Here is a 14,310-nt window from a genome sequence, read left to right as displayed (position 1 = left end):
AGAGTCAGGAGAAAGATTAACCAAGTGAATCGAACGCTGGTAATAATAAACGTTTGTAGCACCTCTGCCGAGGTGCGTATCCGTGTCTACAAAAAATGCGTGGGGTAAGATGCCTACAGTGCAAATTATTGTAGGCAGGGCCTCGGAAGCCCCGCGCCCTGGTTGGTGATGCCGGGTTGTCTTACTGTCCCTTCCGTCGGGTTCCTCAACCACTCACTGGGAATTAAACCCGCCCAGTCCCTGTGCTCCCATATCCCGGGGACATCGTGGAATAACCAAGCTTGACCGCACCAACAGTCCCCTCCCGGAAAGTGGGAGCTGGGTGTTTCCGCAGCTTATCTGGTGGTTGTAAACATGGAGTAAGTGTTCACTGAATGCATGAATGAATAGGATGAAGTGTCTCCTGGGGTTAAGGAATGAGGCAAGATAATATAAACGGGGATCCGGGGATGGGGGGCTAGCAGGCATGGGTTTGAATCCCAGCTGGGCCATTTACTGATCGTATGACCCTGAGAGAGTTACTTTCTAAGACTCAACCTTCTTTATTATTTTATTTTATTTTTGTTTTTTAAATGTTTGTTTATTTATTTATTTATTTTTTAAATGTTTTATTTATTTCCAGGAGAGAGAGAGAGACAGCATGACAGGGGAGGGTCAGAAAGAGAGGGAGTCACAGACTGAAACAGGCTCCAGGCTCTGAGCTGGCAGTCAGCACAGGGCCCGACGCGGGGCTCGAACCCACGAACCGCGAGTTCATGACCTAAGCGAAAGTCGGACGCTTAACTGACTAAGCCACCCAGGCGCCCCAAATGTTTATTTATTTTTGAGAGAGAGAGAGACAGAATGCGAGCAGGGGAGGGTCAGAGACAGAGGGAAACACAGAATCTGAAGCAGGCTCCGGGCTCTGACCTGGCAGCACAGAGCCCAACGCAGGGCTCAAACCCACAAACTATGAGATCATGACCTGAGCTGAAGTCGGACGTTTATCCGACTGAGCCACCCAGGCGCCCCTAGGATTCAACCTTCTTAATTTTTTTTTAAAAAATGTTTACTTGTTTTTGAAAGAGAGAAAGAGAGGGCATATGAGCAGGGGACAGACAGAAAGTGGGGGGGCATAGGATTCCAAAGTGGGTTCCTTCCTGACAACAGACAGCCCATGAGGGGGTTGAACTCAAGGACTGTGAGGTCTTGACCTGAGCCGAAGTTGGACGCTCAAGCAACCGAGCCACGCAAGCGCCCCAAGACTCAACCTTTTTCATCTGCAAAGTTGGGGGGACAGTGACGGAGCTGGGAGGCAGGACGGAGACAACACAGCAAGGTGCCCACCCTGTGCTGACGGCAGTCTGCCCCCTAACACAGGTCAGCTCTGTACTTCCCGTCTCCGGGAATCAGGCTAACCAGGTTTAGGGGTGAGTGCTGGAGATCCGGACAGCGGGAGATGGGATATGTCAGCCCAAAAGTGGGATTTGGGGTTGGAACTGGCCTTGAAAAAGGTGAGGAGTTGCGGGGGAGGCGTGGGCATTCCAGATTGGAGGAGGACATGGTGTATGCAAGGGAGGGTTATTTGTGATGGAAGGAAGACATTTTGGGGAGGTTGATGCCTCCTTGTGGCACGGGTTGACAGTCCCTGTAGGGGAGGAAATCAGAGGGGAATTTGCAAAGGTCAGCTGGGGCCAGTTTGTGGGGTGTCCTGAGAGGCAGGCTGAGGCACCTAGACAACTCCCTGTGGGTTTTTGGAGCTGTCACATTACAGGAAGAAAGCACATGTTCCCCCACTCTGGCTCCCCGACTTCTCCAAAAGTGTGTCTTCACCATTGCCTTTAACAGGGCAGGTGCAACAGAATTCCCAGCACGATGGCACTTGGCTCAAACATACTAACAAGCCCCACAGTGACGGCTGTGGCTGCCACCAACCCCCATCCCTTGGCTCTTGCTCCCACCAGCGTCTCTAAGCAAAGGGCTTCCTTGGGGTGGGCGCTGAGGGTGTTGCTGGGGGCTGGGTGCAGGAGCGTCTGAAAGCCCCACTGAACTGGCTTTGTGTGCTCAGAGGCACGTCAGACCCGTACGAAGCGTCCAGAAGAAACAGATCGGCTCCACAATGGAGCACCGGCTGGTTGGGGCTGGAAACAGACATCCACCTCCCCCCGCCCCCCAGCCCTGGAAAGTCGAGACCCTCTGTGCACATGTTATTCCCTGGGTGGGGAAGTGGGGACGGTGAGTAGGAAAGAAGGAGAAATAGGAAAAGTTGAAAGATAACCTGTACTCACCTTTCTCATGGGGCTGCAATGATTTATTACAGGTTCCCCCCACCCCCACCCCTGCACTCAGAAGGTCTCCATTGCTGCTAGCAGCCTTGGGCACCCCTGTTCTCTGGCAAAACAGCCGTCACCCCTTGGCGGGTCTGTCTCAGCCGCGCTGGGAAGCCAGCCTGATGTCGTATAATTAGGAGTTTGCACAGGGATCCCGTTAAAAACAATTTTCAATGTCTCTCTGATCTCTGCCCAATGAGCTGAAGGGAATGGGCTACTGAGATTTTTTGCTGAAGGCAGCCCCCTGCCCTGCCCCTCTTAGGCCAGTCCACGATCCATTGCGCTTCTGTCTATGCCCACCTATTCTTTTTCCAGTTGTTTTTTTATTGTGGTAAGATACGCAGAACACAAAATGTAACCTTAACCATATTGAAGAGTGTAGTTCAGCGGCATTAAGTCCACTGGTAGTGCTGGGCCGCCATTACCACCATCCATCTCCAGAGCTTTTTCATCTTGCATAACTGAAACTCTGTACCCATTCAACAGTAACTCCTCATTTCCCCTCCCCCACCTCCTGGCACCCACAATCCTACTTTCCATCTCTCTGATTTTGACTCCTCTTAGTACCTCATAGAAGTGGAATCACACATTGTCTTTTTGTGACTGGCTTATATCACTCAGCATAATGTCTGTAAGGTTCAGCCTTGTTGTAGCCCGTGTCAGAATTCTCTTCCTTTTTGGGGCGCCTGGGTGGCTCAGCCGGTTAGGCATCTGACTTCGGCTCAGGTCACGATCTCACAGTTTGTGAGATCGAGCCCTGCATCTGGCTCTGTGCTGACAGTACAGAGACTGCTTGGAATTCTCTCTCTTCCCCTCCCTCACTTGCACTCTCTCTCAAAAGAAATAAACAGACTTTAAAAAAAAAAGAATTTTCTTCCTTTTTAAGACTGAGTAATATTCCATTGCACATATACACTGCATTTTGTTTGCATCCATGGATGGACACTAGGGTTGCTTCTACTTTTTACTATTGTGAATAATGGTGCTGTGAACATGGATGTAGGAAATCTCTTCAAAAGTGTGCTTTTGGGGCCCCTGACTGGCTCAGTCGGTGGAGCTTGTGACTCTTGGTCTCGGGATTGTGAGTTTGAGCCCCATGTTGGGTGCAGAGATTACTTAAAAATAAAATCTTAAAAAGAAACCGTGCTTTCAAATCTTTGGGAAGGAGAATTGCTGGATTCAAAGGTAATTTTATCTACTTAATAGAATTGATTTTTAATTTTTTCAAGAGCCACCATTCTGTTCTCTGCAGCAGCTGCACCATTTTGCATTCCCACTGATAGAGCACAAGGGTTTCAACTTCTCCATATCCTTTCCAACAGTTGTTCTGTCCTGTTTCTTGATAGTAGCCATCCTAATGGATGTGAGGTGGTACTTTACTATAGCTTTGCCTCCTATTTCCCCAGCAATTGTGATAGTGAACATTTTTTTATGTGCTTCTTGGCCATTTGTGTGTCTTCTTTGAAGAAATGTCTACTCAAGTCCTTTGTCCAGTTTTGAATCAAGTTTTATTTTGTTATTGTAGGAGTGCTTTATATATTCTGGATATTAATCCCTTATCAGATACATGATTTGCAAATATTTTCTCCCATTTTCTGGGCTGTCTTTTTGCTCTGTCGATAGTGTCTTTTGAGGCCTCCAATTAAAAAATTTCTTGTGAATTAGGAGTGCCTGAGTAGCTCAGTTGGTTAAGCGCCTGACTTTAGCTCAGGTCATGATCTTACGGTTCATGAGCTCTACCCCTCATCGGGCTCTGTGATGACAGCTCAGAGCCTGGAGACTGCTTCGGATTCTGTGTCTTCTTCGTCTATCTGCCCCACCCCTCCTTGCTCTCTCTCTCTCATAAATAAACATTACTGAAAAAATTTTTGTTAAGAATCCAACTTGTCTATTTTTTCTTTCATTGTTCACGCCTTTAGGGTCATGCTCCAGAAATCATTGCCACGTCTGATGTTGTGAAGCTTTTACCCTATGCTTTATTCTAAGGGTTTTATAGCTTTAGGTCTTATTTTGAGGTCTTTGATCCATTTTGAGCTAATTTTTGTATTTGTTGTTAGGTAAGAGACCAACTTAATTCTTCTCCATGTGGATATCCAGTATTTTTTTAAAGTTTATTTATTTGTTTTGAAAGAGAGAGAGCAAGAGGAGGGGGAGAGAGAGAGAGGGAGAGAGAGGGAGAGGGAGAGGGAGAGAGAGAATCCCAAATAGGCTGTGTGCCATCAGTGCACAGAGCCCAATGTGGGGCTTGATCTTGCAAACTGTGAGATCATGACCTGAGCCAAAATCAAGAGTTGGTTGCTCAACTGACTGAGCCACCCAGGCAACCTGAATATCCAGTTTCTCCAGCACTGTTTGTTGAAAAGATTGTCCTTTCCCCATTGAGTTACCTTGACCTCTTTGTTGAAAATCATTTGACCACACGTGAGAGTTTATTTCTGGATTCTATGTTACTCTGTTGGTCTCTATGTCTGGTGTTATGCCAGCATCACTCTTTTATTACTTTTTTTAATTTTCTTTATAGTTTATTGTCAAGTTCGTTTACATATATCACTCTCTTTTAATTATTGCGGTTTTGCAGTAAGTTTTGAAATCAGAAGTGGGAGTCCTCCATTTGTGTTCTTCTTTTTCAATACTCTTTTGCTTATTTGGAGCCTGATGAGATTCCATATGGATTTTTAGGGTGGGTTTTTCTATTTCTCCAAAAAAATGTCATTTTCAATAGGGGTTGTGCTGAATCTGTAGATTACTTTGGGTAGTAGTGACATCTCAACAATATGAAGTCTTCCAATCCTTGAACATAGGATGTCTTTCCATTTTTCTTTAATTTCTTTCAGCAATGTTTTGTAGATTTCATTATACAAGACTTTCATTTCTTTGGCTAATTCCTAAGGGCTTTTGGGGGGGATACTATTGTAAACATAATTGCTTTTTAAATTTCATTTTCAGATTTTTCACCGTTAATTTTTATTGACAGAAAAGTTGTAAAGATGGTATAGAGTTCCCATATACCCTTATTATGGTTGGAATGTTTATGTCCTCCCTAAATTTATATGTTGACATCCTAATGCTCAATGTGATGGTATTTGGAGGTGAGGCTTTTGGGAAGTGATTAGTCATGAGGATGGTGGAGCTGTCACGAATGGGATTAGTGCCTTATAAAAGAGACTCCGCAGGACTCCCTAGCCCCTTCTACATGTTAGAACAGAGAAAAGGCACCATCTATGAATCAGGAAGCCTTGCCTATTTGTAAACTCTATGAAGTCAAGGCCATAATTGCCTTAGAGACTTCTGTAGCCCCAGAATTTATAGAAAGTGATGCGCTTAGGCCAGGGGTGAGCAAACTATAAACTAGTTTAAGAGATAGTAAGTATTTTAGGCTGCAGGTTAAGACACAAAATCAAAGCCATTTTGTAGATACTTATATCATGAGAAAACAATTCCCACCCATCTTTTGATTAATGAAATTCAAAATATTATGCTGAGCATAATTTTTCTGTAATACGGGACAATTAATGAGAATGAAATTCTCTGCAGGGGGGACAACACCTTGTTTCACTGAGGCTCAGGATTGGTATTCTCTGCTGTCAAAATCAGTTGCAAATATTTGATTTTTTTAAAAGCCATTAAAATTATACAAACTATACTCACAGGCCATACATGGCAACAGATCAGACTAGGCTCATGGGAGGTAGTTTCCTGGCTCCTGTGCTAAGCTATCAATGCATTTTTTAAAATAGTTTATTTATTTTTGAGACAGAGAGAGACAGAGCATGAGTGGGGGAGGGGCAGAGAGAGAGGAAGACACAGAATCAGAAACAGGCTCCAGGCTCTGAGCTGTCAGCACAGAGCCTGATGTGGGGCTCGAACCCATGAACCATGAGATCTGACCTGAGCCGAAGTCGGATGCTTAACCAACTGAGCCACCCAGGCGCCCCTATCAATGCATTTTTGAATGGGGAAATTGAAATGTGAAAGGGAGAAGAAAGGAAGGTAAATTCTCCTGATCTGGGTCTATCTGTCAGTGGGCACACAAGGCCTCTTGAGTGCTGACTGCTCCACTAGCACTTTAGAGCCTAGAGGCAGTGATATTGCCCCCACTCCTTTGAAACAGGAGACCTCACAGCTTTGGAGGGGGGGAAGCACAGCACAGCACAATGTAGGGCTACTGGAGGTGAGTCAGCTTTGGAGAAAAGACCCCTCTGTCACTGCTCCACATGGGTAAGTTGGCCCTGAACAACAGACTCAAATGCACACCTGTTCCTGGCTGAGGCTCCCTTCACAGAGGGGCCTGATGTTCATCACTTTCTTTCTGGGAGCAGGTCCCTGGGTCTGGGGTCAGGGCTGTTCAGAGGTGCTTGGAAATAGCAGGGCTGAGCTGGTGGGCCAGCAGGTTAAACATTGGCGTGCTTGGCACAGAGGGCCACTCACCCCACCCTTTTCCCTTGGGTGAGAGATTGGTGCAGACCAAGACAGGAATGTGGGGGTGAGGGGGTGACACACCTGGGGACCCAAACCACCCTCAGCTTGTGCATTCCCACGTGGCCTCCTTCCTACTTCATTCACAGCCTGCCTATAGCCAGGTCCCCTGCAGCTCCTAGAGACAATGAAAGCCCCTGAAGTGAATCTCATTTGAGTGTCGAACTGCAGTTACCTTTAAAAAAAGATCGGGGGTGCCTGGGTGGCTCAGTCGGTTGAGCATCTGACTCTTGATTTCAGCTCAGGTCATAATCTCATGGTTTGTGGGATCGAGCCCCACATGGGGCTCTGCACTGGCAGCACAGAGCTTGCTTAGGATTCTCTGTCTCCCCCTCTCTCTTCCCCTCCCCTGCTCGCTCTTGTGTGCTCTCCCTCTCTTTTAGAAAAATCAGATTGGTTTCTCCATTGGTTCAAGCCTGTCCCCCACAGCTCTTGGTTTCCTGAGACGAGGGAGAAGGGTGCCTGCTCCATCGGGGAGGCGGGGAGGGACATTCTGACTTGAGAAACGCCCTAGTTCTGGTGCTCAGCTTTGAGGGATGCAGGTTCTGAGCCTGGCATGTTCCGTGGAACAGAGACCTCTGGGTCACACCTCAAGTGCTCCCCAGGGATGCATAAGCTGCTCCCTTCAGGAAGTTCCCTGAAATGCAATCACTTCTGGGAGCACAGCTACTGCACACAAGAGTAAACAGTGGCACAGGGCCATGGGCAGAGAGCTGGAGTCTGCCCTACATGAAGGGTGCAGTGCATCTCAGTGACCCAGCCCAGAGAGGTCCCCCCCGGAGACAGAGTTTATGCACAGAGTGCAGCAAGGACCCACTGCAAAGCTGGGGGAGGCATCAGCCTCACTTGCCTCACCTGGGGGAGGCAGTCCATTGTGAGCACAGCTCCCTCCCCTCCAGCCCCAAAATATTGTCCAGAGGTGCTCAGCTTGGGCTCTGGGTTAGACACCCAGGATCTACCACTTGCTCCAAGTCCTTACTCTCTCTGCACCTGTTGGCTTATCTGCAAAACAAATGACCTCACAGGGTCATCATGAAGTTTAATGAACAATTCACTAACTACAGTCCACAGTACACTGCAGGTGTTCAATAAATGCTACTCCTTATTACTAGCAACATTAAGAGCGTTGGATTTCAGGGGGAACTTGGGAGAAAGGCAAGCTGGGGGAGGAGGAAACAAGGTCTGTCCTTGGTCCTGAAGAGTAGCTGGAGGCCACACTAGAGGTCTGTGACATTCAATAGTCCTGTCTTTCAATCCTTGCATTGAAGTCACTGCAATCTGCCGAGAAGCTCTCCCCACCAATACCCAGCCGGAAGGAAGGGAGCGTTCACTAGAGGAAGTTAGACGGAGTGCATAGTTTAGTACAAGTGGTTTATTTCTCCCCAGGTGAGGGCGCACATGTATCAAGCAGAGGTGTGCCCACCCGGCTCCTTCAGGAACCACCCGAAGGATTCTAGTTTAGTTTACATGCATTAAAAACAACTCAATAGTCGTCAACCACAAAATGTTAAGAAGCTACATCTTGACGTCGCCGAGATCCTACTGCATGCGACGTGGCTATACACAGATACGTTTATGGTACACGGTATGTATAGGTTAACGCAGCTAAGTCCTTGCTGCCCTGTGGCTCTGTTCTGTCCTAGAGGCTTGGGCTGGGCGCCGAGAGCCACTCTGCTGTGAGTGTTTGGATGGGAAAGTGGCTCTCTCCAAATGTAAATGGAGCCCCTGTTGCAAGCCAGGCCTCCCCACGTCCCTGGCTTTGGGTGGGCAAGGCTGTGGGGGCTTCAGTGCTGTGCACTCTGAGTTGACAGGAGATTAGAAGCACCAGAGACCCTAACCCTGGATCCTCAGCAGGCAGGATGGTGGGTCATCATTTCCTCCTGGCCAACAAGCTCCTTCTCACCGAGCAGGTACAGCTTCAGGGGCCCAGGACAACGGGGTGGGTACGAGGCTGGCGGGGGGGGGGGGGGGGGGGGGGCGGGGATTAGAGAAGAGGCCTGTCTCTGGTCAAGACATAATCATCTCATTTGGCTAAAACCTTTTACCACGAACTTGCTCGAAGACAAAAGTGAGGGGCATTCCCCGGAACAGGGGACTCTGTTCAGCTGTCTCCCTTCACTTCCTTCCTGTCTTAAAGGGCCTCCTCCGTGAGTGGGATTGAACCTACATCCCCATGAAGCAGCAGCTTGGGACAGCACGTCTCACTGATCTGTACTTTGTTTAAAAACCCTCCCTCCCTCCGTGCCTCTCTCCAGATGCTTAAAGAACTGGAGCCAGGAGTAAGGAATGAGTCCCAAGTCTATTGTAAAAACCGGATGTGCTATGAGCTTCAATTCTTTGGATAATGAAAATATTTAAAACACTGGGGGAAAAAAAAGAGTTAATGTCGCTTTCAAAGTGTCTATTAATACCTGAGACTGTCCCTATCTGCAGGGAACAAACTCACAGCATCGCTTCTGGAAGGGAGGGACAAGGGAGGGGCAGAGTGTGGCTGCCGTTAACCCACACTCGCACCAGCTCTCACCATGGAAGCTGACCAGGGGTGAAGCTGTGGCCCCCAGTCCTGGGACCACCCACCACACAGCCTCTCCAACACCTTCCCTCTGTGGTCCAGGGAGAGTCCGTCTGGTGGCTCCGGGGGACTGATTTGGACAGTGTCTTGTCTCATCAGAGACATCGCCTCCCCTAAAGGCATCTCCTGATCAGCTCTTCCACTTTTACCCGCAGGAAAATGCTGCCCATCAGCCACACAGCCGAGAGGGCAGAGGGACTCGGGGTGGTCACCCGGACTTCCGGCCGTGTTAGCAGGAGGCACGGTCCTGGCAATGAGACCTAGGAGAACACACAGCACTCAGGTGGTGACGCCTGACCCTCCTTACGGCCACTCCCCACCTGGCGCGGGGGGGATGTGGGGGTGAGCAGGACCAGGCTCCATGCTTGGACTCAGCCAAACACCTGCGGGCGTTTCCGGTGTGGACAGGAGGCCAGAGGAAGGAGGGGCTGGCCCAAGTCACGGGTCTTCAAAGGCCCAGGCATCGCAGCCGAGCCCAGGCTGACCCTCCCCGAATCGCTGCTGCCCCTCTGCAGCCTCAGGGGCCTGCCAATCCCGTGGTCCTGCGTCCAGTCTCCAGACGCCTTTGGTTTCTATCGAAGAAATGGCTTGCGCTGCCATCAATTAAAAACCAAAACAGATCAAGGAGGCAGGAACCTGTGCAGAATGTGTGTTAGGCTGGAAACTCGTTCCCGTAGTGCCTCAGGTGCTCATCTGCCACGGACAGGTAGGTGGCCCTCATGCTGGGGGAATACTGTGGGAGAGAGGGGGGAGGGGACGAGTCAGAACACGGTTGCCTGTCACAACCAGACACTGTACTGGCTGAGGTGCGGGGGCTTCTCAGGGAGCGGGAGCCGCGCCAGTCTTGATCGCAGGCATCGCGGGGACTGGAGCACACCAGCGTGGCTCGGGCGGGCTTCACTGCTGGCCGTGTTTCCAGTCCCGGGGCCATCAGGACGTCCGGCTCCCAGCATCAGATGTGAGATGTGCACACAGACCAGCCACCCTCCCTCTGCAATGGCTGCCACGTCCACTCCAGGACACAGCACCGCCACAGAGGACACTGTCAGGGTGCACCAAGGCACTGGGGAGCCTGCCTCGTGAGTAGGCTGAGGGCACAGGCCCTGAGACTCAGAGACCCAGGTTCAAATCCCAGTGACGCATTTTACTCATGACCTTGGCTGAGGCTTTCCAACCTCTGCAAGCCTCAGTTTCAACATCTGCAATCAGGGACCTACGAGCACTGGCAGTAACCGTGCAAGAATAAAATGCCATAAAACAGGCCAGACACCTCACAAGGCGCTTCTCACACTTGGCTGCATGTCACAAACACCTGGGAGCCCAAAAGTTCCTCATGCTCGGGCCACGCCCACCAGTATTTTTTTTTATTGAGATAAAACCTACATAACATAAAATGAAGCACCTTAAAGTGCCACCAGCACTTTTTTTTTTTTTTAAGTTAATTTATTTGAGAGTGAGAGAGCGAGAGTGAGAGAGTGAGTACAAGCAGGGGAAGGGCCAGAGAGAGAGGGAGACACAGAATTGGAGGCAGGCTCCAGGCTCTGAGCTGTCAGCACAGAGCCCGACGCGGGGCTCAAACCCACGAACTGTGAGATCACAACCTGAGGTAAAGTCGGACTCTTTGCCGATTGAGCCACCCAGGCGCCCTGCACCATCAGCATTATTTAAAAAGCTCTTCCAAATGCAGCCACATGAGAGAAGCAGTGAGCTAACACAAAGTGCACGTTCAACAGATGTTAGTTGGCGACTGCTCTGAAGCAGGGAGCAAGGGCTTCCCACGTGGTCACATTCCACATCCCGGGACGTGAGATTCTCCATTTCCAACAAGCTCCAGATGCTGCTGGTCTGTGGACTTGGGGCAGCAGGGGTCAGCAGAGTCCTGAGCGTCTCTGGCCCCAGGGAGGTTGTGGGGGTTCAGGTCCAGGCTGTTCACACCAGAGGGGGAGCACGTGCTTCTAGCCGGTGGGGGCTCAGGGATGGGGAGGATGGGTGCTGGTGCTCTTTAACCAAGCAGTTTTTAACCAGGGGCGGTTTCTGTCCCCCAGAGATATCTGGAAATGCCTGAAGGCATTTCTGGTCATCACAACTCGGGGTGGGGGTAGGGAGAGGCCAGGGATGGAGGTAAAAATCCTACAGCACCCAGGACAGCCGCCCACCACAGAAGGACCCAGGTGGTCAGCAGTGTGGGGGAAGAAGCCTGCATCAGACCGCGGCAGCTTCCCCAACCTGCAGCCCCAGCTTTACCCATGGACATGTTAGAAATGCCAGTCCCCGGGGCTCCACTGCAGATGTCCCGAATCAGAACCAGGCTGGGCCCAGGATGGGGCCGCCTGGGTGGCTCAGTAGGTTAGGCGTCCGACTTCGGCTTGGGTCATGATCTTACGGTTCCTGAGTTCGAGCCCTGCATCGGGCTCTCTGCTGTTGGCACAGAGCCTGCTTTGGATCCTCTGTCCCCCTCTCTTCGCCCTTCCCCTGCCCTCTCTTCCTTTCAAAAGTATACATTAAAAAAAAACAACAACAACAGGCCCAGGACCCTGTGTTGCAACATGCCCTCTGGGAGATTCTGATGCACACTCGAGTCTGACCATCTCTTTCTCCAAGCACTGTTTCCCTAACTTCCTTGATAAGGATCACCTGGCTGCCTGAGACACTTAGAACTTCCCAGGCGCCTTCCCTGGACAGTGTATGTCAGTGAGTCTAGACTGAAGTCCTGGGATTGGTATTTTCCACAATTGCCTGGGTCATTTTTGTCCATCAAGTCTAGGACAGGGTGCCCGAGAGGGAAGGGGGGAAGGTGGAGCCTGGGGAAAGGCACGCTTCCAGCCAGTGGAACGGGCTGTACCCTGTACCTTCGGACTGTCTAGGTCGCTATCACCACCCCCGCCCCCGTAGTGAAATCCCTATCTGTCCCAGGGATGGAGCTGGTAGAGGGAGGGATGCATCTATCAGACAAAGTCACCAGTGGCTGATGAATATTTAGAGCAGGCACTCGGGAGGGCAGGGAGTGGCCAGCTGCGCGGTCTATGGGGGTGCGCGTCCATACCCGCCCCCCCCCCCCCGTGGGTTCCTCCGTCAGCAGCACCTGTAGATGCCTCTTTGTGCCCCTTGCCGCTTGCACGGCAGGAGGTGGGGGTCGAGCTGGGTGGGGCTGGGCAGCAACTGGGCCAAAGCTCTAAGAGTCCCTAAGTAGGTCTTAATTCTAAAGAGGAAGGGGAAGTCTGCCCTTGAGCCTTGCAAATAAGGTCAGCTCTTGATTATCTCCGCTAATGGCAGGGAGAGTGGCCTGGATCTTTCAAAACAGAAGGTAATCCAAAAATCATTTTTATTTGGCATCATGGCGCACTGACTAATTCTTCATTCACAGCAGCAGATTTCCCCTAATTATGTTTTGCTCAGATTACAATTAAAATCAGTCTGCATTCCTGGGACTACAGCAACTGGTAATATGCAAAGGAACCCAGGAGGATTCTGGGTAGAGAAAGCCAGGTGGCGATTTAAAAGGTGCCTACTCTGATCGCTGGCTTCGACCAGCCTGCTGTCCCTTCCTGAGGACCCCAGGAAGCGAGCGCTAGGCTTGTGTCTAGGGCTGTGTGTAAAAGGACGGCAGGTGAGGTGCTCTGGGCAAACACAGCAAGGTGAGGCCGTGGCAAGAAAGGTGGGGGACTGGTCAGAGCAGGGTTTCTCAATGTCCCAAATGTGCACATTTGGGGCTGGATTACTCTCTGTGCTTGGGCTGTCCAGTGTGCGGCAGGATGCTGAGCGGCATCCCTGGCCTCTGACCACTAGGTGGCAGTAGCACTGGACACTGGACACCCCTCCACCCCCACCCCCCCCCGCCCCTCCCAGTTGTGACAACCCAAAATGTTTAGACAGGCCAAATGTCACCTGGGGGCAGAACTGTCCCTGGGCGAGAACCCCGCTCAAAGCTATGGCTCCAATGCCACCTGCTGCACAGGGCTTCCTCAGAGGGACAGCTCCCACCTCCCAATGTCCCAAAGAGCCGCCTCTGTTAGCTTCTCTTGCTGCAGGTTAGGCATTTCCTGAAGGCAGGGCTGGGTCTCCACCTCTCTCTTCCCCTGAGAGCAGCACTGTGGTTTCTACCACAAGCACCATCTGTGTTTGGGGCTGACTCACTGGACATGCATGAGTGTGTGTGAGGACCAGGGCCCGGGCATGTGTCATTGGCCCTGTGTCCTTGGGTCCCCAAAAGCAGCGGCTCTAGTTTCCCAGCTGGAGGGCCCCTTCCAAACCCCCTGAATAAAAATGCATTGTCTAGGAGAGCGTGGGTGGCTCAGTCAGCTGAGTGTTTGACATCAGCCCAGGTCATGATCTCATGGTTCGTGAGCTTGAGCCCCGCATTGGGCTTGTTGCTGTCAGTGCAGAGCCTGCTTTGGATCCTCTGTCCCCCACTCTCTCTCTGTCCCCCACCTTGCACATGCTTCCTCGCTCTCTCTCTCTCAAAAAATAAATAAACATTAACAAAAGTTTTAAATGCCTGTCCAGTCAAGTGGAGGCAGGGGTGCCCTCCCCGACAGACACCGGGCTCCTGAGCTGTGCCCTGTACCCATCCCCATCCCAGACTTCCAACCTGGCTTTCCATCTGCCGCACAGAAAGCACGCACCATACAAATGCCACAGCTTGTGGAGAAGGTGGGGCAGGAGGGAGCGTGCGTGCCAGTAGAAGTAGGGGTGAAGTACGCAGCTCCCTCTAAGAGCACCTATGCACCACACATACACGCGCTTACGGTGACCCACTCCTCCCACGCCCACCACTGCCGTGAGGTGTGTGCTTTTACCATCCCCATTCTACGGGTGGGGAAACTGAGGCACAAAGAGGCAAAGTGCTCGTCTAAAGTCACAGAGGTCGGAAGCAATGAGCTGGGTGCGAACCCAGGCATCTGGGAAAGGACAGAGCTTTCTCTCTCCAATGTGCACCCCCTCCTGCCACAGGCT

At 50.9% G+C, this 14,310-nt stretch overlaps 1 protein-coding gene across 4 annotated transcripts in view; it reads right to left on the bottom strand.

Moving 5' to 3' along the window:
* Positions 1–8,139: 8,139 nt before the first annotated feature.
* TTYH2 (tweety family member 2) overlaps positions 8,140–14,310 on the bottom strand; it is a 38,084-nt gene continuing 31,913 nt past the window's right edge. For 2 of the 4 annotated variants that reach the window (XM_039229801.1, XM_039229804.1), the window contains exon 14: positions 8,140–10,090. In XM_039229801.1, coding sequence (XP_039085732.1) covers positions 10,010–10,090 — 81 coding nt within the window. In that variant the 3' untranslated portion in view covers positions 8,140–10,009. The remainder of the gene's footprint in view (positions 10,091–14,310) is intronic. The other 2 variants (XM_039229802.1, XM_039229803.1) reach the window with 2 other exon arrangements.

This window comes from Hyaena hyaena, unplaced genomic scaffold, assembly GCF_003009895.1.
Source record: "Hyaena hyaena isolate Hyena2069 unplaced genomic scaffold, ASM300989v1 scaffold_39, whole genome shotgun sequence".
Classification (NCBI taxonomy): Eukaryota; Metazoa; Chordata; class Mammalia; order Carnivora; family Hyaenidae; genus Hyaena; species Hyaena hyaena.
This window is presented reverse-complemented; position numbering and strand designations above follow the sequence as displayed.